The sequence below is a fragment of the Lotus japonicus genome, chromosome 1 (assembly GCF_012489685.1).
Source record: "Lotus japonicus ecotype B-129 chromosome 1, LjGifu_v1.2".
NCBI classification, from domain to species: domain Eukaryota; kingdom Viridiplantae; phylum Streptophyta; class Magnoliopsida; order Fabales; family Fabaceae; genus Lotus; species Lotus japonicus.
Window position 1 is genome coordinate 15,782,559 of NC_080041.1, and position 25,562 is coordinate 15,808,120.

Genomic DNA, 25,562 nt, shown 5'->3' on the forward strand with positions numbered 1-25,562 from the left:
ACCTATACATCGCATATGATATCATCATATCAAAATAATATTGGTTGGATCGACACAATCGACCACAAGTTTCGGGTTCTACTCTTACATCTTCATAATTAAGTTGAGGAATTAAATCTGTCGCATTCAGTAAAATCTCAATCAGTGATCAACTCTCATCGGGGAAATCCCTCAATGGTTCGGAGGTGCCCTTTCTTCATTCTACCATCTTTGTTACCAAGAAAATAATAATATTATTAGTGTCCATCACGAAAAGCCAATGGAAGCATGAACTCAACCCAGTTAGTTAAGAAGCAAGGGAAGGATGCCACAAACGAGATGTCACAACATCATTAGGCTGGGTGGTGGTGGACTGATGGGTTCCAAACGAGGGTCGACATATGGCAAAGAGGGAACACATTGCGAAGGACGTTGAGTCTCACTGGGATGGTGAGGGTCGTTAGATGTCAGATGTCAAATGTCAAATAAAGAGATGCTTATGGTGGGCAGGAAGCCACAATTCAGCGGCCACGCGAGAGGGTTAGAAGAATGAGATTTTGGGTCTTAGAAGAGGAGGGGTTTAGGGTTCTGAAAGAATATGGTCGTAAAGTTGGAAACAACTCACATTCATTCAAATTTAGTGTCAACGAATTCAACATCAACGAAGCTGGTACTAATTTTTTTTTTTAGCGTCGGTCAATAGCAACACAACACTTAGACCATACGATTTGAGTTTTGAAATAAACGCGAGCTCTAGTCAACACTAGGTCAAAATAAAGTAACGTTTGTCATTAGTGTCTATAGAATGAACTTAGAATTTCATGTGTAAAATCAAAATTCTTTGTAAGAGTAGAGACCAAAACAAGAAAAGAAAATGTTATGAACCAAAATAAAATTTGACTGAGAATTACAAAATCCAAGTATTTAAAATTTTTTTTTTTTTTTGATAATTTGGAGGGCTTAAAGCCCAGAAAAAACAAAGACTACACTACTCTTGGGGAAGAAACCCCAGAGGCATCATTCAGCAGATAGTGCATGAGGGGAGGGGGAATTTGATCAGCACCAAAACAGCAATCAAGCTTCCCATGACCATAACCAGCTAGGAAATCTGCACACTTGTTAGCTTCTTTGTAGATATCACAGAAAGACACACTTCCAATTTCAGTAGCCAGGTCTGATATGTCTTTAACCAGATCTGCACATGGATGATTAATATCACAGCAAATGGTGATTAATTTGAAAGCTTCACTACAATCCAGTTCCACTATTAGATGTTTCAGACTCAGATCATTTGCCAATCTGAGAGAGTTCTGCACAAAGGGGGTTACACAAGGTCAAATTACTAGAGAAGCCTGAGACGATTTTACCTTCCCAATCTCTAATAAGACCTCCACACGCAGCTTGCCCAGTTCTGTCCCGCACCGAGCCATCCGTGTTGAGCTTCCAAACCCCCTGAGCTGGTTTGGTCCAGTGGATAGCTTGCTCTAGACAGTGAAGGTTAGCAACGGTATCTGGTTTAGCTAGGTTCCTTGTAATTTCATCAGCCAAACTATAGATAATAATAATCAAATTACAGGGCAGGGTAATATGGTTGTTGAAAACCAAGTCACACCTGTCCTTCCAAATTTGCCAAGCAATAATACCAAAAAGCAGGGACCAACTAGATCTGCCACGGTGCACAAAATTTCTACGCAGATTAAAATCGAGCCAATCTGAAATACCCTGGCTGTAGAATCTGCTCCACTCTCTAGGTAGAAGGAAAGAATTCCAAACTTGTTGGATATGAGGGCAATCTCGGATCGCATGGATAATGGTTTCCTCTGCATTCATACACCGAGGACAAAGAGCATTTGATGTCATGTTCCTATTTTGTCGTTCCTTATTAGTGAGGATTCTGTTGTGAGCCATCTTCCAAAGGAAATTCTGGATTCTAGGGGGGGCTTTTACCTTCCAGATTACATCAAAAGGAGAATGAGTGGTCTGGCTCTCTGCATCATACAGCAAGGTATAAACAGAATTAATGCTGAATTTTCCATCAGGATTGAGTCTCCATAGAAGACTATCCTTTCCTTTCGCCATGTCAGGAGGGCTAATTGAGCAGACTTTATCTACCATATCAGGGGAAAGCAATGAGTTCAGCACCTCCCTTTTCCATTGACCATTTTCCGCATAGAAGCTAACTGGAGCCATTCTAAACCAATTCGGAGCGTCATTAGGGATCAGATCTGTAAGGTTATCAACGGAGGGAATCCAATTGTCCTTCCCAAAAAGGGCAGTTTGACCATTACGAATGGACCACTGAGAACCCAAATCTGCTAGGGCCCAAGCATTACAAATCCCTTTCCACGTAGGGGAATTAGTGACTTTTGGTTTAGGAAGCAAACCCAACTCAGGGTTGAACTTATATTTAGCTTTGAAAATTCTAACCCACAGACTTTCCTCCCCTTTCTTTAGAGTCCAAGCCATTTTGGTCATGTAGGCTTTATTGATCGAGTGAAGGTCTCTGAATCCTAACCCACCATGCTTTTTAGGAGAGCAAATAGTTTCCCAACTAATCAAATGGCATTTCCTCTTCTCAACAGTTGAGCCCCAGATAAAGTCCCTACATAACCTCTATATCTCCTTACAAACACCCAATGGGATAGGGGTTGTTTGCATAACATAAGAAGGGAGACTAAGCAAACAGGATTGGGTGAGAGAGACTCTACCTGCAAAAGAGAGAGATTTAGCTTTCCATCCTGACAGCTTCTTCTTAACTTTATCAATGAGGAATGAGAAATTGTCCTTAGTCATGCGGGAGTGAAGGAGAGGAACTCCTAGGTACATTCCCAAGTTATAAGTCTGTTGAATACCCAGGTTAGAAGCAAGCTGACCAGCAAGAGTTTCATTGGTGTTTTTGGAGAAGAAAACTCTCGATTTAGCTAAGTTAACCCGCTGCCCCGAAGCATCACAGAACTTCCTGAGAATATTATGAATAAGAGTAGCTTGTTCAATTGAAGCCTCAGCCATCAAGATCATATCGTCAGCAAAAAGGAGATGAGATATTGAGGGTCCAGATCTCCCCACTCGGAAGGGCTTCCAACTTCCATTCTCACATGCATCCTTGATGATGTGAGAGAGGCGTTCAATGCAGAGGACGAAGAGATAAGGGGAGATTGGGTCCCCTTGCCTAATGCCCCTTTGAGGATTGAAATAATCAGTGTAGTCTCCTTGCCAAGCAATTGCCATAGAAGATGTGGCTACACAGTTGTAGACAATGTTAATAAACTGTTCATCAAACCCGAAGAACCTCAATGTATCAACAATGAAGGGCCATTGCAATCTGTCATAGGCTTTTTCTAAGTCCAGTTTAATTGCCATGAAACCTTGCTTGCCTTTGAGAGACCTTAGAGAATGGATCATCTCCTGGAAGCTCAGAATATTATCCATTGTACTACGACCTTGAATGAAGCTAGCTTGATTTAGAGAAATAAGATTTGGAAGGGCACCTCTGATTCTGTTAGCCAAAATTTTGGTCACCACCTTGTAGCTAGTATTACATAGAGAAATTGGTCTAAATTGGGAAAATCTTTCTGGGATTTGAACTTTAGGGATCAGAGCAACAACAGTTTGGTTGACATACTGTATATGCTCGGGGTTGGAGAAAATATTTCTGACAAAGCTGAGAAGAGAGTCACCAATGGTTTCCCAGTTCTGTTTGAAAAATACAGCATGAAATCCATCTGGACCCGGGGATTTCAGGTTGCCAATGCTAAAGAGAGCTTCCTTTACCTCATCCTGAGTCACCAACCTAGCCATATCCTTACTCTCCTGAGTGGTAAGCTTAGGGAAAGAAGAAGTACACTGGAGGCTGTTCAAAGAGATTTGGTCAATAGAGAAAAGAGATTTGAAGTAATCTATCAGCAGTCCTTTGAGATTCCTGCTATCATAGATCCAAACCCCTTCCTCATTAAGCAGAGCTTCAATTTTGTTTCTTTGCTGCCTGGCTATTGTGCTTTGGTGGTAGAATTTTGTATTTCTATCTCCCAATTTCAACCAGTTAGTTTTGGCTTGTTGAGCCCAATATAACTCTTCTCTTGTCAGGATTTCTTTGTAGTCTGACCAAAGCTTCATTCTTAACTTTAGCAGATGAGGATTGTAGCTTTGGGAAAGCTTCCTCTGAATACCATCTATCCTTGCCAAGAGTCTCTTTTTAGTTCTGAAAATATCTCCAAAAACCAGTTTGTTCCATTCTATCAACCTTTCTGTACAGCTAGAGATGTTTCCCTGCCAATTGTTTGAAACTCTCCATTGTTGTTTGACCAGCTCCTGGAAATCTGGGTGGTTCAGCCAGGCCGCAATGAATTTAAAAGGTTTAACACTTCTCCCTTCTACATTTAGTCTTAACCAAAGGGCACAGTGGTCAGAGAAAGGAAGAGGGAGATTCGTAATTGAGGCAGAGGGAAAGAGAGTCCTCCATTGATCATTAGCAACAGCTCTATCAAGTCTCTCAAAAAGGTCCCCTCTTTGCCAAGTGAAGGGTACCCCTTTTGCACCAAGGTCTTCTAAGAGGGAGGTATTTAGACAAACCTGGAATTTAGTGGCAGCACAACGATTGAAAGGGGCTCCTCCCACTTTTTCCGCCTCAAAAAGAATGGAATTAAAATCTCCCGCTACAAACCAAGGTCCTGAGATTTGGTGGCTAAAAGACGAGAGATCATCCCATAACGCAGCTCTTATGCGCTCCTGGGGGTGAGCATAGACAACAGAGAGAAACCACCCACCTTGTATGTTTGGATTAACATGAAGATGGATACACTGCTGGTTCACAGCCACCACTTGAATAGAGAAGCTGGAATGCTTCCAGCAGCACCAAATGCCTCCCGAAAATCCCACAGCATCAGTTTTGACAACGCTGTCAAAGCCCAGATTAAAGAGGACTTTATCAGCTTTAACGCCACTGATCCTAGGCTCCAAGATAGCCAAAAAACCCAGTTGGTAAATCCTTGTACAATCTTTAATTAGACTGGCAAAATTCCTTTTACCAGCCCCCCTGCAATTCCAGAATAGGCAATTCATAAGAAACCTAAAGGAGAAAGGAGAGGACAGGCAATAAACCTTAAACTAAGGTGGGATAGTTGGAGATTCATCCCCCATCAGAGCATCCTCTGAATCTGCTGTATCCAAGTTAGTCGGGTTTTCCCCCTCATTGCACTCCATAAAGTCAGCAGCACCTCCAATGCCTTTCTTCTGGAGTAGGGATTTGATAAGATTTAGTTCCTCTTTTGAAGGAACATAAGAACAACCTTGGAGACCATCGTCATTCACCCTTCCTGCTTTGAAGTCATCCCACAGTTTAAGTTGGTACTGCTTCACCACTTCCATTATTTCAGATTCTTCCTTTGTAAGGCCAAGTCCATCACCCACGACATTCTTGTTGGTTTTCAACTCCTTACTTTTATGCTGCTCCACCTGGGATTGGACCTTCTCCTTATCACCTTGGACCTTGCCCTGAGATGAGGACGTTCTGTTAGCAGATTTCTGAAGCTTTCTCACATTACCTATAGGAGGTTTGTTGGGTCCTTGCAGATGATTCTCCTGTCCTAGATTTGTTGGTGTAGCTGGAAGCTTCTGCTTTTCCTTAATTGAGTCTAGTGCAGTAAAACGAGACCCACTGCCTTGCTGATTATTGTTATGGTTCAGAGGCTTCAGGGGTTTCCTCTTAGGCGGTTTTTTGACCATCATCCAAGGGCCAAAGCCCTTTGGGATCTCTGCTTCATTACTTTTATGGGCCTCAGTTGTAGTATTATTAATCTGGTTATCTTCCTGAGCCATTGGATTTGGGTCATCTGACCTGGGAGGGGGAACAACTGGGATTATCACCTCAGGGCAGGAGTCGCTCTTATGGCCATACCGACCACATCTGAAGCATATAGCATGGAGACCTTCATATTCCAACCTGTGTTCTTCCCCAAGTGCTGTGATAGTAGGGTGTAGCTGTTGGTTTAAGTCTATTTCAACACAAATGCGAGCAAACTTACCTCTAGTATTGATGGAAGTATGAGTGTCTATCTTGAGCATTGTCCCTATCATAGAGCCAAGACGCCACAGAAATGGGGTATTGCATAGCTCTACAGGGAGTTTGGGCAGCCTAATCCACACTGCAATCTTCCTTGCCGCATCATCATCCGCTTTGAACATTGGCCTCCATCTTTGAACCAACAGGTAATGATCTGCTATCATCCATGGGCCTTCGAACAGGGCAAACCGGTAGTCGTTTTCAGAGGCAAAGCGAACCAGGTAATAGTCATCAGCTAAGTCAATCACCTTCACATCACCCTCTTTGGCCCAGATACGGTGAAGACGTTGATTCATCCACTTGAACCCAATTTTCTTTCCCAGGAGTTTCACCACCAGTGTAAATTTCCAGGGACGGTACCACTCTTCATATTCTTCAAGTGAAACTGGAACAACTGGGTTAGGGTTGAAAGGCCTCCTTTCTTCCCCAAATTTCTCTGGCTCAAGTTCACCCACTGCAAGTTCCTCTCTAACCAGGTCAATAATCTCTTTGGGTGAGAAGGAAGAGGCAAACTCCCCAGCAACCACCTTATCCTTGTAGGACATCTTTGGAGCACTCATCTGTTCATTCAAATTGTTGTTTTCGTTTTCAATCTGACCCATTTCTGAATCATTGAAGACTTCGCTTGCAGCCGTTTTCACCTTCTTGTTGATGCGATCTGATTGGTCCGTCTCTTCACATGGAGCTTTCCGAGGGTCCCCGCCGTGGTGAAGCTTCGTTGTCATGGAAGCCCGGCGAAGAGGAATCTGTGTAACAGAGGCAAGGAGCGGAGAAAGGGTTTCTAGAGAGAAGGGAGAGATTCTCTCTCTAAAGGCGTCATTTTTTTATTCCTTTAAGTATTTAAAAATTTAAAACCTAATGATCAGCCCCAATGTAATTTTTTACTTTTATTTTGTAAGTTAAAAGGAAGGGATAAATGTGGTTGCATAATTCTAATGAATATAAAACCATGTCGTTTAATCCTGAAATTTGATTGACCCTCTGCCGTTTCATTCAGCGCCCAAACAGTTTCCATTGCACCCTAAAATTCTCAGTCTTGCCCCTTTCTCACCAGTGTAGAGTTTACCAAGAAGAAGAATCATGGTGTGGGGACTCTTCCCTATCGATCCTCTTTCAGGTACGTGTTCAATCAGAATTAGATTATAGCTCTGTCACTGTAACTGTGTTTGATTTTCGCGGCAAGAATCTTGATTTGTAGAAATTTATGTGACAGGTGAAGATAAGTACTACATTTTCAAAACTGGGGTTTACAAAGTTGGTCGAAAAGGTACTGTAAATTTAACCTATGGTTTCCTGTAAGTAATTATTTTTGGCCACTCTGTATAAGCTGTTTGATGATTAAAGTCATTGTCTCTAGACACTAGTAGTAGCAGCTAAAATCATTTTCTAAGATAAGTGCTTTTTGGGTATTAATGCTTTCTGTCTAAGATTGATTCAGCATAAGGGTAACTGTTAAGTTTGGGTCCATGAGTGATTTTTACATCCCTCTAGTGCATTATATGATGCTTGGACAATGTAGAGGAACACCCAAAACTTGTGCTCAATTAACAATTTGTTTAGAATGAGAGTGGTAAAGGTTGAATTCCTGACGACTTGATTAAAGAGACTGGTTTAACGGATCAAAGCCAATTCAACTCAAAAGCTTGAATGTTAAGTCGAGACAACACCATATTTATATCTCCAGAACTTTGTACCAGAAATTACAGCTGGATTTAACTACTCTAAAGTGAGGGAATCATCATTAGAGGGAAAAGTAAGTCATTAAAACCATTGTTTGAGAAATCGATGGTTGAGATTTAAAGAACTTCATAGTTTTTTATACATGTTCAGTATATGATCACAATCTTAACGGTTGGTTTCGAAAACAACGGTTATAATTGCTTACTTTACTTTCTAAAGTGACTTTCTCGCTTAGAGGAGCCAAATCCATGGCAGCCATGTCTGTCATTGTCCCGATTGAGGAACAATAGCAGAATCATTAATTAAAAGATTGGTGAGGTTCATGCTAATTAACTGATATAGATGTTTCTTTCAGATGTCTATTCTTGGGGGTGCCAAAGCAAAACTTAAACTATTAGATTAAAATCTCAAAGTGTTTTGTTCTGTTCTTGTTGGTGACATTAATGGTAGCAGCAATCTGATACATTCATATTTAGGCTATTATTTTCCTCATGATCTAGTGATTCCCTTATTCAAGTTTTGAAATGTGCAAACATGTCCTGTATTGGTTTGTCCCTACGAAGCTAAGGGAAATGCTTTCAAAGTTTTTTTTTCCCCATATAATCATTCATTAGTTCATTACTGATTATTGGGTTTCTGGATATCATGATAATATTTTATGAGAACTTTTTATTATCTACTTACAGGTTGTGATGTGATCGTCACTAAAGATAAAGGAGTTTCTCGAGTTCATGCAGAAATAGTTGTTAATGCAATGAACATGTCTAATCTTTCAGCCTGTGTACAAATTAGAGATTGCTCCAAGTATGGTACGTTTATTACCAAGAGCGATGGGCTCAAGAAAAAAGTTCATGAGCTACCAAATAAAGAAACAGAATTACAGGATGGTGACCTTGTTTCTTTTGGCACTGGCAGTGCCACCTACAAGTATGTCAACTACCTTTTTCTTCCTTTCAATGTTGTTTTCTGTTCCTTCTTTTGTGTGCCACACACATTTAACTTTTAGATAATGTTGTAGTTTGTTTCTAGTCTAGATTTATATAGGTAGATGCAGTCTCATGATATTTGTTTATCTTTCAATCATGTGCTCTGTAACACCTGAATTTAATCTTGACAGGTTTTGCCATGTCCCCCTCAATATTTTCATATGCTCATCGAATAAAGTGGATCGATCTCTTAAAGAGAAAATTTCATCAATTGGTCAGTGGGAGAAAACCTGTGATGGTTCTTCGATTCTTATAATTCATGACCACATGTTGTCAAGTTGGTTTAACAGATGTAGTTACTTATTGCATGTTAGTGGTACTAGTGGTGCAGTTTGATAATATCCAATGCTTAAAGTCTTGTAGTTTCAACTTTCAACTTTCATCAAATGTTAATAATAAGTTAATAACCATAGCTAGTAACTAATAAGTAGGTTAGTAAGTAATTGGAATTTCCATCTTTGATAAGACTTGGTAATTAGTCTTTTTATATGTAAATCAAAATTATGACATGTTTAGAGAAATCCTAGGCTACTCTGCTTATATTTCTACATGGGCAATTTTAGACTCAATTTATTCAGAAAAATCCTAGTCCTCTGAAATTGGATACATTTGTAATTTAGTATTCCTTTATTGTCCTTTTCTCTTTAAACAAGAAACATTATTTTGCTTGAAGCATGAGACTGTTGTCTTCATGTGAGTAGTGACCAATTTATTCTTTCAATTTAGGTGCTAGTATTACTCATACCTTAGGTGAAGATTGCACATATGTGCTGGTAGATCAACTCATGCCTCTGAAGAAGGACCTTGTTGATGCTGTTGTCGCAAAAAAATCTTGCGTTCTCAAAACTTGGCTTGAGGTATAGAAGCATTTAATGTTCTGTGTGATTATTTTGGTTTCAACTTTTACTAGTTATTAGTTTGTTACAATCAAGTGATTGCTGAGACTTGTATTCGTAGTTTGATGACAAGAAAATTAGTAGCTTACATGTTTCATATCTTGTGGTTGATGTTTTATTATTTTATGCTTCTGAAATAAAATGTTTTAAGACTGACATAGCTTTGAATGGATATAGAACTGAATACATTTCTTACAGTTTATTTGCACTATAATATATTTAGATCTTTGTTATCTTCCTACTAGATTGTGCGAATAATATGCTAAGCATCAATTCAGAATCTCCGAGTTACAAGCATAATCACAACTTCTTGTGTAGCTTGTGGACCATGTACATGACATAATAATCACATGATCTCACCTATTTTAAAGATAAGAAGTCTTGCACTTTGAGTTTATGACATATTACACATTCACTAGTTATTTTGTGTTCGTGAGCAGTGTAGATCCTGAGTTTTATGCTATAATTTGTATTCTCAGTTCCGACTCATTAAAGATGATGTGATAGGCAGTCCAACATGATTGGTCTGAGTATGTGGAGGACGAAAGCCCAAGACCTTATAAAGTCTATGTTAGAAGAAACTAGGAGGGAAGTTTTGTGTGTTCTATTTCTATATGTATGACGTGGCAGTTATTCTTTTGGTGGGTAGCTTTCTTGTTTGTTTGAGAGGTGAGAACTCTCTATTAGGGCTTATGCCTGCGTATTGTGTTGCTTTACTCTAGTTCTGGTTTGATCCTGAATCGCTATCCATAAAATTATCTCTGCAAATTCTCAAATCTTAACATAATGCTGAATGTTGCTTAAGATTAAAAAGTGATAGAGGTCATTTATCATAACAACTCATCAAACATAATCATATTATCTAATTTTTAGTCTCAAAGTATGAGGGTTAAATGCAGGATTTTGTCTAGGACAAGTAGAGAGTTTTTCTGCTCATGTTGTTTAAGTTGTGACTGTTTGTTCCCTGTATAGGTTTTTGCAGAGAAAAACATTAGCACTGAAATTCCTAGCTGTCACACGTAAGTACTACTTCAACTTTGAAATTTGGTTGAGCTAGCTTTATATTCCATGAGCCAGACACCAGTTAGGCTAACTAAAGAAGCTTTCTCTGTCTTCTTTCTCTTTTCTATCTCTTCCTGCTCAAACAGATATTTTCCAACAGTGTCAGTGGAAGGAGCATCTATCAATGTTGCTGACCCCAAAAGCCGTGAAAACTGCTTGAAAGGATATACTTTTGTGTTGGGATCTGTGCATTTGGTATTTGTTTTCTGGTCTTCTATACTCACTCTAAAACTCAACTTAAGTATTACTATTACTAGCTGATATTTATGTTTATCAGATTTCCTTTTTCAATTCAAAGCATATACTGGTACAATTTCTGTACTTTATTCTAGGCAATTTGGTTCGAGTGTTCTCATGTAATTATGTAAATTGACAGGGTTTATGAAGCTATAAGATGATAACATCTTGATATTTTTGGAGCACAGCTCATCCAGACACAATATATTAATCATATTATTTTCCCTGTTTACAGTACAAATTTGGGGATCAGCTAAAGTCTTTATTGCAAGTGGCTGGTGCTAAAGTTATTTCTCTTGAAGATTTTTGTTCAAATACTCAAGTATGAATTCCATTTCTTTCATTCTATTTGTGCATTCTGTATATTAAAAGATAGATACTGGACTATTAAAGTGAATAAGTTGGTCGGTTATTTTTTATTCTGTTAACATCTTAAATGTTTATTTACATGCTATTCCATATGCTGTAAATATACATTTGATATAAAATATTCAGCAGTAGCGTATGTTGCTGCTCAAATAGTATTCATTTCTTTTCAGATCTCTTTCCCTTTATGGCAGTCAGAAATGTAGTCGTCATTGAACAGCAAAAGATTTAAAAGTTTTGGCTTGAAAAATCTGATTTCTGATTTATTAGACATGAGACATATTTGCAGGTGGTTATTATTTTTTACTAGAAATTACTGTATGGTAATTCTCATTTATATCTTGTAGGGCTCAGATTATGGAGATGATAATCGGGTGGTTTGTGTCATCCCAGGAGGACCAGCATGCAAGTCTGATGTCTTCAATAAATTAAGTTCCTTGCTTAGGGTGGATGAGACGGATATTATCTGTGCTGCTTTCAGTGGACAGCTAGATCTGTCTGTTCTGAAATCACCATGCAGTAAGTACTGTCTATATCGGAGTACTAATTTTGCATTGTCCAGAGCTTTTTGTTTTTTTCTCCCCATTACTGCTTAAAATATGGCTTTGTGAATTGCAAGCAAAACCTTCTTTGACCTTTGTCCACTCTACTTCAACCCCCCCTCCCCCCAATTTAACAGGTTAACCTTTTGTTAGTATCTGTCCAAGTAGATAATAGGAGGTTTTTTCATCATACAAGTAGCCATCTCATTTACTGGTCAACTAACGAATAACAATAAATACTTCCAAATTGCACCTGTTGTCCTTCAGATGTTTTGTTTCCGGCTGAATTTAAAATGGTGTGAGACTCTGAAAACAATTACATAATGACAGCATTATCGTATTGCCAACTTTTCAAGAAATTGCCTATAACATTGACATTGGCAGCTCTGAACCATCAGCTTTATGTAAGAAGTTATTATTCATATCTTCTAAGGTGTGGCTTTTCTGCAAGGTGTTTTCTTAATCAAGATTTCCTCTCACGGAAACCAAGTAACGGACAATAACACATTTGTAGATGTAATGATATGGGCACTTTGAAATAACATATTTCTGAAATGCTTGAGGAAAATCACCTCAGGACTGAGCATATACATATGATTGCATCTCATAAAAGATTAAACCATGACAAAAACCGAAAATAAATATGTAGTTAAGGGAGTAAATATGCTAACTAAGTAGAGAGATTTTATTTTTAAAATCCCCAATTTGTGGGGATGTAAATGAGCATATTATCGCAAGTAAATAGGCATGTTATCTCAACTGCGGCACATGTCTCTGTTATGAACTGAGAATGCTGACAGAAGGAGCTACTTGAAAGATTGGCATGATTTGTGATGCATTGGTTCAATAATTTTAGAATACTTTGTCAATATATTGTTCGCTTGAAAATAAATTTAAATTTCATGCTTAGTGATGAATTTTGTGCTTTAGCGTGATACAATAACAAGTTCTATGTACATTGCAGTTCTTGTTTCATCATCATGCTCTACAGATGACACAGATGAGACAGTTGTTGCAGATTCAGACACAGAAGTTGAAACAGCAACATCAGCCCACGCCAGTGAGGCCCTATGTGAAGGCAATAATGTAAAAACAAAAGAATCAGATTCAGGTGATGATTCCCGCACTCTGGATAAGAGAAAACATGAGAGAATGGAGGCATCTGTGGATGATGTTTCTACCAGATTGCATGAAATAAAACATGCAAAAGCAGAAACAGTCTTGGATGGTGTTTCTGTCAAATCAGATACGCATGCTACCAGCTTCAAGGATGGTAGTGGTGGTATTAAAATAAAGAAAGACAAGATTGATGATTATGAAAATGGATATTCAGTTATTGTTTACAGCCAAGATTTAGTTGTTCGAGATATAAACATACTTACTAACACAAGTACTGCACCAAACAGCAGCGTTCCAAATTTTAAACGCTTTAGAAAGGTGCGGTTTTGGTACCATATTTCTTGCTTATCATGCAAATATTTATTTTCTATTGTAGTTGAATCTGAAACCAAACATATTTGTGGTTATTTAATTGAATTTATGTTGGGGCTTGTTTAACTTCTGGGTTCAAACAAATTGCTTCATGCAAATTCAGTTATTAAGTTTTAACGTATATAGCCTGTGTCACAGTTCATGAAAGACATGCCTAACTAGTTCAGTTTTCTTTGCAATGGAAATTGCAGGGACAAACTCAATCTGGTAATAGTTTCGACAATCTTGTTCCATTTGCAAAATATCCATACAAGTAAGGATAATATGGAATATGATTTCTGCTTGTTATATTTCAAATGAAATCTGGTTATCTTTTCACCATTCCTTCCCTCCTAGTGATTGGTTATGTTGTGCACCATTTGTTTTCTACCCTACTAGGGATTCTGGCTCTGGGAATGATGAGATGGTTGAGTATGTGAAAGAGGAGAAGAGGCGAAAGCAAACAGAAGCTATGGCAGATGACCTATTTAATAATGAGAAGGTGAGTCTAATACTCTCCCCTACCCCAGAGAGACAGAGAAAGTGAGAGAGAGAGAGAGATCAGATCCATTTTGGCTTTTTGAGTATATACCTTAACTTTTTACTTGTGTCCTTCTCCAGGCAAGGAAACGAGGCACAACTGGACGAGGCACAGCTGGTTCTCTTCAGGGCATTCTTATTTCATGAATGTTAACCACGTTTTCTATTCTATTATTATTTCTTACAAAATATTGACTAGACTATAAATTAGTGTATATCTTGTGTTTCCAAGTTGCAAAATATTGTTTTAGTTAGAAAAATGACAAATGTTTGCTGTGACTAATGCAGAAAGCCAGAAAGTATAACCTATTGTCATAAGGGTGTGCTGTGCTCTTATTTGATGCAAGTTTAAGTTACTGAAAATCGGTTTGTGAAAGTTAGCAAAATAATGTTTTAAGGGTAACTTGAAAAATGTTTGAATGTGATAAATGCTAGAAACTACAATCTATTGTCATTGTGCAGAAGAAAGAAGGGAGATATTTTACATTACTGAGTTAGGAACTAAACGAAAGCTTGGGGGCATTATTTCCAGTTACGCCATTTATCTATTGTGGTTTAACGTACTCTTTATGTTGCTTCTGTGCCTTATCCTGGAAATAGATTAGGAATGTGATACTGTATTCACATAGAACTTAATTGGTTTTTCATCTTTTCCATACCAATTGTGACTTGATTCCCCTTTGGAGTAATCGTAAATATACAATTCTTACATTTGTTTGTATCACGATAATTGCTGTCTCCGGTTGCTGCGGATCCAAGTCATGAGAAAGAGAAATAAAGGATGTACTTATCTTATTTCGACAAAAAAATAAACGAAAACTTATCTTTGGATTTCTTCTTTTATTATGAAGGTATTCTCATGGTCGATAACCATGAGACTTGGAGGTCACATTAAACGGGTAGATGACTTCAATAAATCATATTCCATACACACTGCTCAAGGATCTTTGAATTTTAATATGTCAAGATTACATTGTGCTTTAAATGAGGAAGGTCTGCTTAGAATATAATCTTTTACAGAACGTTCTCTCATGACTTAAGTGAGCTTCAAAACGTAAGAATCTTTGTACTTAAATGAGCTTTTCAGAATGTTGATGAGTAAGCTTAGGTGACACTCAAAATGTTTGTTAATTTAAGAGTCTTTTATCCATCAGAACTTTGAGTCTTCTTGAATCACTAATAGAAGGCTCACATGAACTGTGTTGACTCGGGTCTTCATAACGTTGATTTTCTATTGAATAATTTTATGTTGTCACCTATTTCATCTTCAAGTCTATAGGGAGATAGGAAGATAAGTGAGAGAAGTAGAGTGATTTAATATGAAAAGAAGAGAAAGAAAGAAAAAGAAATAGGTGGAAATGAGATGGAAAAGAATAAAGATGTGAGTATATCAAAAGTTCTTTTTGTTGATTAAATCTTCAGAATTAAAAAAGATTCAGCATGCATAAGAATATATACAACAAAAACTTCGCACAAAAGATTGTCTTCATCAAAACCATTAATAGTTGGGGTTTTTCCAGATTTATGAGGGAAGTGGGAAATAGGAAAAGAAAACAAAAGAAAGACTAAGAAATATGATAAATAATATGATGAAAAAGTAAGAGAGATAAAAAAAAATTGTGTAAGATAAAGTGAAGGGATTATGTTTAAAGACTAGCACTTGGGTTTAGTTTCACCAAAATGAGCCATGTTTTAAGTAAATGGAAGTATATGAAGTTCATGGAATTCATTCTATGATTAATCTAGCCTAATCTTTAGATGTTGATTCCTCAAGTCAAATAAAACTTTCAATCAAATCTCATTAGTTTAATTCCTTAGTACCTATGATTAATTCAATTGAAGATGAAGGTTTTTATCAGGCCACCAACTATTAGTCCCTACCCTTATTCCTAAGGCGCAAGCAACCAATCAATCTAATCTCAGGTCCCTTATTCTAAACCAAACTTCCATTCGTTGAAAAGAATAACCTAAGTAACTTGCATGCATTCAAGCTAGTATTAAAGCAGGGATATAGATTCATAGAAGAAAACCTTATTTCATATAAACTCAGAAACTAAAACATAACAATGCCAAGGATTCACATTCTCAGGTGTTAAAAGAAAATTAGACAAGCATGACTAAGAAAATCAGTTGATGGGGCACACATGTGCATGCTATAATGTCGAGCCACTGACCTGACATGCATGTGCATGTCATATATGCACAGACATGCAGTCATTTCTCGCCAGAAATGCCAACCCATTGTCCACATACGCATGAGCGTGCCATATGTGCACCCACATGCGTACTAACCTCATTTGGCAACATCTTTTCTTCATTCTTCAGCTCACATTGCCCACTTTGATGCTCTTCATGGACTTCAATAGCTCTATTTCTCTTTGTTGTTCAGTTTTGAAACTCCTTGGCCCTTGATTCCATTGTTCTTCCATCATGAGTAGTTAATGAGGGCTGCACACTAAACACACCATCAAGCCATCTTTGTAACCACAAAACATCATTCTAATGCACATAAAGCCATGTAAATTCAGCTAATCATTCAACACATGTTATAATTAAATATTTCTCATCTTGCCCTCAATTCCTCTAACATGCTCTATCTTAAGGACTAAAAATGAATTAAAGACTCAAAAAGGACTAAAATATAAATGATGACTCTAAAATATAAAAAGACTCAAATATAACTAAAGACACAAATAAAGGCTGAAAAAGTTAAAAATAAAGAAAGAAAACACAAGAAAATAAAGAGAAAAATATAATATAACTTTTGGTCATCATCTTCCCCCATTATAAAAAAATAAAAACCCATAAAATGAAAAAATAATATTCATCCCCATCATGTTCATCCCCTTCTTAAATAATATCGTGAACTGTTTCAAAATGGAGAAAAGGAAAAGGCCAGAAACGACATTAACAAAATCAAAACATAAATTAACTTCCACAGTTGATTCATAATTTGAATGTTCAGGACTGTTGTGTCTGCAACATCTCTTTCTCTTTCAAACCTAAAGCCTCATCCAACCCCCGATCATTTTTCCCTTTGAAGTTTGTACCTTTGATATCTGTAGCGTACTCATGCCCAATAGTTGTTATTCCCTCTCTTCTTTTTCACCCATCACAAGGTATCACCAAAACATGCAATCTAGAAAGAGGGATGGTGGATCCAATATCCAAAATCCAAAGCCGCCTCCAACCCGCATCACCACAAGCTAACCAAATCCCTTCATGCCCATGGCACCGCCCTCAGCTTCTCACACCATGACCCGTTCGTGTGGGGATTGTGGAGCTCTACATGACTTAGGGAGAATGGAAGAAGCGAGCAAGGTGTCTGACGAAAAGCTCTACAACCTCTAGATAGTAGCAATCGATAATGCTTTTTATGAATCTCCATTTCTCATGATGGGCATATTACTATTAGGTGAACAACGTGTGTTATGAAAGAAAACCAGTCATAATATAAGCTGAAGGTACCCTTATCATTGGAGCTAAAAAGGGAAATAATGAGTAAATTACTCCTGATCTACAATAGCTAATCATAGGAGACTACAATCAACTAGGTTGAAAAGGCGTCGAATCAGGATGACAAGCTCCTGTGTTTCTTGAGCCCCAACTTCATCTCTTGGTGGTCCAAGAAGCAACCACTAGTCGGCCAATAAAGCATGGAAGTTGGGTACTACAGCCTTACTTACTACCACCAATGTTTTCAAATTGTATCAACTTGCAGATAGTATGATCCTGTGAGTTTCCCTTCATGTCATTCCTTGCAAATTTGTTTTGTTGGTACTCGCCGACTCAATATCTCCTTGAGACATTAATTTGCATCGACATTTTGCCTTGTGTATTGAATTGTATATCATGACGATACATAACAAAACCGCAATTGTTGCACCTATATATACACATGTCGACATACGACAACAAGATTGTTCTAGTGTTGGTGTTTGTGATGGAAATGCTTGGGCTTTCATGCAAGTTCCACAATTATATTGCCCTTCACACAGACACGTAAATGAATTTACTGTAGAGTTATATCTGCATGCGCCACCATCTTTTAAGCAGCTATCACAACTATTTTTGGGTGCAGTCTTCTTAGCCGCAAGTCCTTACACTAGAACATATTCCACCAGTTATTGGTAATTGAACCTTTGAAAGCGTCCTTTAGTCTTGGAATTGTGATGTTTATTTTTTGTAGTGCATATCAGCAAAATACATTACCATATATTTAGAAGACATAAAATGTCCTTCATGATTTAACCATCTGCCATCATTTGAAGTTTATAGAAAGAATTAACTTGAGAGCAGACTTGTGAGGTAGAGGGCCACAATCATATAGCTTGGTATATATTTCGTCGTGGAAAGTATAGTTGAAGACATCCAAATTAAATGTCACAGTTTGTTCTATGCAGGACCAGTGTCATCCAACTCCAATATTTGTATGAACTTAATTTTAAAAATTTCATATTCCTGATTAATGTTAAAGACCCGTTTACAATTTCAGGTCCTTGACATTAACTAGGAATCTGAAATTCTTAAAATTAAGGTCATACAAGTATTGGAGTTGGGTAACACTTGTCCCGAACAGAACTACAGTGCGACATTGGATTTAGCTGTCTTCAACTATACTTCCAACGATGAGCTATATACCATGTTATATGATTATGATTCCCTAACTCAGAAAAGTATGCTCTCTATTCAACTCCTTCTATAAACTTCAAATGCATGACAAATGGTCACAACCATGAAGGACACTTCATGCCTTCTAAAGATGTGGTATTCTATTTTGCTGATATGCACTACAAAAAACAAATCACAATTCCAAGACTAAAGGACACTTTAGAAAGTTTGGTTACCAGTAACTGGATAGTGGAATATGTTCTAGTGCAAGGATTTGAGGCTAAGAGGACTACACACAAAATAGTTGTGATAGCTGCTTAAAAGATGGTGTCGCACACAAATATAACTCTACGGTAAATTTATTTACGTGTTTGTGTGAAGGACAATATAATGGTGCAACTTGCACGAAATCCTAAGCATTGCCATCACAAACACTAGCACCAGAACAATTTCGTCGTCGTATGTTGACAGGTGTATGTATAGGTGAAACAATTGCGGTATTGTTATGTATCGTCATGATCTACAATTTCAGACACAAGGCAACATGTCGAGGCAAGCTAATGTCTCAAGGAGATACTGAGCCGGCGAGAAAAAGTAACCAACAAAACAAAGATACTATGATGAGAACAGGAACGATATGAAGGGAAACTCACGAGATCATACTATATGCAAGTTGACACTTGGTCCCAAACAGAACAACAGTGCACATTGGATTTGGTTGTCTTCAGTTATACTTCTAACGACGATTTATATACCATGCTATATGGTTGTGGTCCCCTACCTCATAAGTCCACTCTCAAGTCAACTCCTTCTATAAACTTCAAATGCATGACAAATGGTCAGAGTCATACATCATGTAGGTGGGCATTCATTTTTTGGTGTGGCTCCTGGCATAGGGCAGAGGCGGTTAGCTCATATGATATTTTCTTATTGTCTTTTGCATTTCCTGCTATTTCCTACGGTTAAGTTGAGCTTGTTTCTCTGAATTTTCCTAAATAGTTATGTAATAACCATATGAAGAATCAACAATGAATGCATATGGAGACAAAAGAGGAATGAAGGGAAGGAATTCAATTAAGGAACTTCGATCACTCATTTGATCTAAAAGACTAAGCTCAAATTATAGAAGAAAAGGAGTTTGCCTCAAAGAGAAAGTTATAAGTATTAAGTAATCTGATGGCTAATAATAAGCCATATCCAGTACATTGCATTCTCACTTTGTGTGCTTTACTCCTCTCATTCGTTTAGCTTATGGTGGGAAACATGTCTCTTGAGCGTTTAAAGTTGACATGGAAGTGCACAACAAATAGTTAGCATTGCGCATGAACAAAAACTCATTTACTCATTGGAAAAGTTGATTAGAGGGAGAAGAGAGAGACTCTAACAGATTGAACATGTTGCACAAAGTGATTAGAGAAGTGGCCGACTGTCGGGATCTGATCGAGTGGGATGTGTATAGCAAGGGAATTAAGGGTGTCAGCAGGTAGGCATTGATTTGGAAATCTTGGTGTGGCTCTTACCATAGGGCAGAGGAGGTTACCTTATCGAATATTATCTTATTTTGTCTTTTGTATTTCCTGCTATTTTCTACCTTTAATCAGAGTTTATTTCTCTGAATTTTCCTTATCAGTTCTATAATTTGTAGTACTTTGCAATTGTTAGATATCTTGTAAATGATTATCTTGTATTAATTGCAATTAAGTAGCATAATAATTGTAAATATATTTATTGCATTTATTATGTATAACACACTTGACTATGTAGAATGTCTCTAGATTCCTTCTCTTTCACCAGCATGGTACCAGATCCAATCCTAAATCATTTTATTGCGGACAACTCATATATGAGCTACCTACAAGTGTCAATTCATGTAAATTTTATACTCCAGAAGTCCAACCTTGAGCGTGATGAGTATGTTAAGGTTGAGACTCGAGTGTGTTAAAGTCTCACATGAACTGAACTGAAGATATCATTATATTAGTCCTTCTATAGGGTAGAGCTCAGCAATCCCCACTCCTGAGTCTGAGTTAGAGTTAGTCTAACTCAAATTCTAAGACCTAAAGTTGATTCAAACACTAGACTGAGACATACCTCAAAAGCTGAATCAGATGCCTCGAAGTTAACCGTAGCTAATGAAGCCCAAACCTCAGGAATTTCCTATCTCGGGATCTCTCATGATCTGCAATAAAAAAACATCACGCATCAGATCATATGCATAATTTTGAGTAAAGCCAGTCCCTCTAAGGATGGAGGATTGAGACAACAAAAAGAGTAATTTGCCTCACGCGAGACAAAAACCATGCCATTTACTAATATATATACACAAACACACACATCCATGCCATGCCACATAAATGTTATAGTTTAAAAATGAAGAAATATGTTACAAATTAGAACAGATTAGACAGAAATAAATGAATTTCTATCAACTATCCTACTGTTACACCGATGTAGCACAAAATAGTAGGAGCTAGGAAGTAGGAAGATGAACTCAGTAACAAATTGAGCTCACCCTCCAAGTACAAGCGAATTAGCTTCAGTCCTTGAATGCTCGAATAGTCTGGTTTTGTTCCTTGCCCAGTTACCTCCATTAAAATTTCTTCTTGCAACTACCATAGTTGATTGTAGTCTCCTATAGATTCAGAGTAATTTTCTCATTGTTTCCTTTGTTAAGGGTAGCTTCAACATGAGAAATAAAGAAAATGGAGATGCATAAAAAGCATTAACAAATTCTACATCCTGCAGCAACATGGATCAGGAAAATGCATGAAGATATAGAAAGAAGCCTAACTGAGGGTCGAGATTGGTGACGTAACAAGTGCATCTTGATTACTCTCTGTGGTATGGTAAGCGCCAGTTGTGGCTCCATCCGCTTCCAATGGTGCTGGTGCTTTGACTGTTTCAATTTTCTATGAATACTCATAATTTCTTTCGCGTATTCAGTTACTCTGATCTGATGTAGGAGGTATACCAGGTATTTAGCTGTAATGCTTTACCGCATACTGTATGCATGTAGGCCTAAGCCTATTTAAAACAATATACCAATTGATTGACTACCCATTCTATTCACTGTAATTTTATATTTTGTATCGTATGGCTACATAGGAATTATTATAATATAAATAACACTGAAGTTGAAAGAGATGGAATTAGTTGATCTAATATATAGGTGAATTATTTTGATCTCATTATCCTGATAGAGTAGTTATTTTCTGTTATTTAACCTCCTTAACCTTTTTTTAACATTATTTCTCTTTAACATTTTTAATTTTTAGTGTAAGTTACAGATTGAACACATAAATGAATAAACCTCCCAACTTTCTAAGCTGTAAAATTAATTTTTTTTATATCACAAATCCCTTGCTATTCTTGTTTTTTGGTCAAAAAAATCCCTTGCTATTCGAACTACACAACCCAGATTTTTTTTTAAAAAAAACTACACAACCAAGTTTGTGGTCCAATTCAGCATAAAAAGAGGCCACCTGTTTTAGAGGGGGCAAAAAAAATGTGTGAGTGTGTTATAAACTCAATTATAACAAGCAAGATGCATCTAGAAGGTGTAAAGTTTTACAATGAAAATGACTACAATGTAATATGTTTAATGTATGTTAACAAAATAAAAATCGGGCAACTGGGCATCGCACGGGATAAATCCTAGTTAAAAAAGATTCAGCATGCATAAGAATATATACAACAAAAACTTTGCACAAAAGATTGTCTTCATCAAAACCATTAATAGTTGGGGTTTTTTCAGATTTATCAGGGAAGTGGGAAATAAGAAAATAAAACAAAAGAAAGACTAAGAAATATGATAAATAATATGATGAAAAAGTAAGAGAGATAAAAAAAAATGTGTAAGATAAAGTGATGTGAAACCATATCAATTGAAAAATAAAATTAGGCATGAAAACATGTCCATTGTAGGGGGGAGGATGGGCCTATCCTACATCAAGCTTTGATTATGCCTAACTAATAAATAGATTAGACCAAAACATTTGTTTACGTCTATTTAGTTAAAATGTAAAGTTTAGGTTACTCAAAATCTTATATATAACTTTATTGACCTACTTACACATAGATTTGTTGCTCAACACAAATGTTTTATTATATATGAAGCAAATTTTTAAATATGGTATCAGGCCGCCCAACCCAAACTTTTAAAAAGATCAACTTGTTCTAACCGCTCCAAAAGGCCAAAAGGCTCAGTAACTCCTCAGTCGGCCCAAAAAGTCTCACAACCAAGTGGAACTCACCATAAGGAGTCCCGGCAAGACCAAGCGGTCTCACGCAAGCTAAGTTCAATAAAAAATGAATAAACAAGGCAGCCAAAAGCCAACCTTGCATTTGGAAGATCCTTCACAGGGGCTTCCCATAAACCTACAGAGAATATGATGACAGATCCCAAATTTATAAATATAGGTGTGGTCGTTCATTTATTTAAACACACGCACTAGTCATTTTTATTAAACTATGAATTCTTCTTAGACTCTGAGGTTCTTTCATAGCTTTCTCATTTACTTGAGCGTTAGAGTGTCTTTTGAAGGAACTATTTAAACAAAGTCTTATTTAAACAAAGCTCATTCTAACATTACCACAATGTTATATATTTTTTTGGAGGGGTTGTCTAAATAACTCATGATAAAGTTTTGGTTAAATAATTCATCATCCAATCACAATGGAGATAAGTAAGTTGGAATTTCTATATTTTATTTATTAATTTATTTCCAACTCATTTATCTTCAATGTGATTGGATGATGGGTTATTTAATCCAAACTTTATCATGAGTCATTTAGACAACTTTTTTTTGGAAGAATACATAATTGTGTTGCGTAGTAATATATTAAAGCTTTTGCGTAGTAATAATACATAATTCATGTTTCTATTAGACTCAATAACACAATATTCTTATAATTTTCATTTCTCATTACGACACTACCCATTTCATTTATATGAGATCATACATTAAAATCTTATTGATCACAAAAGATGGAAAGTACTTGGGGGATGGATGCCAAAACCAGAGTGTCACTGTAAAGATAGCTATGCATTCAACCAGCTACGCCTTTCATACTTGTCCAAGAGATTATATGAGACCAATAAACCATCATTATAATTTATTTATTTTCATTTTATGTTCACATAAGCACATAAAAAATTGTTGGAAATACTGTCAGTTAGCAACTTAGCATTGATGTGTGTCAAGATCGAGTGAATACAAGTTTAATAATATTTGGATTGGAAGATATATATAGAAGAAGAATACCAACAAGGTCCGAGTGGAAGAGACTCGGGTCCCTTAAAAATGTGATTTTAGGTTTGATTTTTGAATTCATGTATATGGGAAAACACGGCTCAAAAAGTATCTCCACTTTTGTGCGTGACGGGTATTCTAAGAAATTAGTCTCTTACCCATATGGTGAGAGGATAATCTGAGAAAGAAAAAAAGCATATAGAAGAACAGTATATGTTATATACTCCCTCTGTCCCTAATTATAAGCTAGCATTGAGACTTTTTTTGTGTCACTAAATATAAGCTAACCTTGCAAAAGTTAATATTTCTTTCCATATTCACCCTTGCATTTATTGGTAGTGGAGCACCACCATTAGTAGTACAATGATGAAAAAGTGTTATCATAAATAGGGGTAAACATAGAAAGTTGTACATTTTTTTTGAAAACCAATGCATCAATTAAGGCTTTCTTAATAAGTGTGATTTTTACAACTTTAGCTTATAATTAGGGACAGAGGGAGTATGTAATATGAAAGAGAGGTGGCTGAGAAAAACAGAATCATAAGTATAAGCACTGTCTCAAAGTGCTGATGGAAAGAAAAATCCATCTGAAAAGAAATCTCAATCAGAGACCATAAAACAAAAGAAAAAATAGTAAATTAAGAAGGAAATAAGCATATCTCTATATTGTATATGCACTATATAATCAACAAATTCAAAGCCTTAACCTGAACTTGCAACTACTGCTCCTAATCCTAATGGAACTATTATCAGTAAGGCTATCCACCACAATCCTGCACCTAACCCTGAATGTGATTCTGAACAGCTTCAGCTTCCCAAGCTTAATCCTCACAGGCTGTTTGGCCCGCAGATGAAGCGGGACGCTCCCGGTTTGTTGCAGCTGTTGCTGCAACGAACTCTGGAGCCCCGTTGCATTATTTGTTTCCCCTGAAAGGGGAATGCTAAGCACTGTGGTGTTTCTATGACCTTGGTAGAATTTAGGCAAAGACCCTTCACATAGTTTTGTGTCATTGTACCAAGCACTTATGTGACTCCCACCTCTGTAGTAAATCCCAATTTTCTTGTTAGGATTTCTGGCAGTGATTGTCAAATTGAAAGTGACAGAAAGGCTGTTGTTGTTGGAGAGATCAAATTGTGTTACTCTGAGTTCATCCACTGAGTACTTTGGGATTTTGGGTCTGAAAGCAAGGAATAGTATCCCAACTGTGATACCAATTGCTAGAATTAGAATCAGCAATATGCTTATTGTCCAGCAGAAGAATTTGCAGCAGCAGCTTCTTCTTTTCTTTGGTGGCTTGGATTGTTGCATCGTAGGCAAGGTTCTTTGAGGAAATGGAGGATGAGCAACATTTTCTGGATCACCATTTTCTGATTTTGACATGTTCCTTGATACCAATGGTGTTGAAGGTTGCTGTGGTGCTTCAACATCATGGACAGGGTGAATTTTCTGATGTTCTGACATTTCTTTGTTTTAGGGAAGAAAAAATGTTAACTTTTGCTGCAAATTATGGGAGATGATGCTGTTGTTGTTGGTGTTGGTTTGTTTCTTTGTCCATTATGGTTTCTTGCTAGACTTAATATATTGAAAGGTTTGAAGGGTTGAACACGGTTGAAGTTTCCTTTTGTTGACTTTGAATATGGGTAAAGTTGTAACTACATTATTTATTAGGATGAGTATTTTTCTCAGTCACATGTCACAAGAAGGTGCCAAAATATTCAATGTTAGTGTCTTCTTAGAAAGGAGATGGCTAAAGCCTAAAGCCGCCTAAGTTTCTTTCTCTAGTTTTTTGCTTTTCCATTCCGGGTCTGGTCTTCTGTATATAAGCATGACGTTGGTTTTCACCAGTTCACACCTGTTTTCTATTTTTTTTTTTATAAATGAC

At 37.0% G+C, this 25,562-nt stretch overlaps 2 protein-coding genes and 1 long non-coding RNA gene across 4 annotated transcripts; 1 reads left to right on the plus strand and 2 right to left on the minus strand.

Moving 5' to 3' along the window:
• The first annotated feature begins 6,991 nt into the window (after positions 1-6,991).
• Positions 6,992-14,179, plus strand: LOC130733834 (nibrin homolog). Of its 2 annotated transcripts, none has more exons than XM_057586110.1 (13): positions 6,992-7,154; positions 7,236-7,304; positions 8,404-8,644; positions 8,835-8,917; positions 9,430-9,560; positions 10,572-10,618; positions 10,748-10,856; positions 11,134-11,220; positions 11,612-11,783; positions 12,771-13,243; positions 13,489-13,550; positions 13,676-13,778; positions 13,898-14,179. In XM_057586110.1, the coding sequence occupies exons 1-13, from the start codon at positions 7,118-7,120 to the stop codon at positions 13,961-13,963; spliced, it is 1,680 nt and encodes a 559-aa protein (XP_057442093.1). In that variant the 5' UTR covers positions 6,992-7,117; the 3' UTR covers positions 13,964-14,179. The 2 variants fall into 2 exon arrangements, with proteins under 2 accessions (XP_057442093.1, XP_057442094.1); XM_057586111.1 differs by having other exon boundaries at positions 6,993-7,154; positions 7,251-7,304.
• Positions 14,180-15,827: 1,648 nt separating this feature from the next.
• LOC130731643 (uncharacterized) lies at positions 15,828-21,161 on the minus strand. Its single transcript, XR_009016768.1, has 3 exons — positions 20,940-21,161; positions 20,519-20,606; positions 15,828-16,271 (listed from the first exon to the last, which is right to left on the minus strand). It is a non-coding gene; the product is annotated as an uncharacterized LOC130731643 (long non-coding RNA).
• Positions 21,162-24,203: 3,042 nt separating this feature from the next.
• On the minus strand, positions 24,204-25,243 carry LOC130733835 (NDR1/HIN1-like protein 6). The gene has a single exon (XM_057586112.1). The coding sequence runs from the start codon at positions 25,139-25,141 to the stop codon at positions 24,374-24,376; it is 768 nt and encodes a 255-aa protein (XP_057442095.1). The 5' UTR covers positions 25,142-25,243; the 3' UTR covers positions 24,204-24,373.
• Between the last annotated feature and the right edge of the window lie 319 nt (positions 25,244-25,562).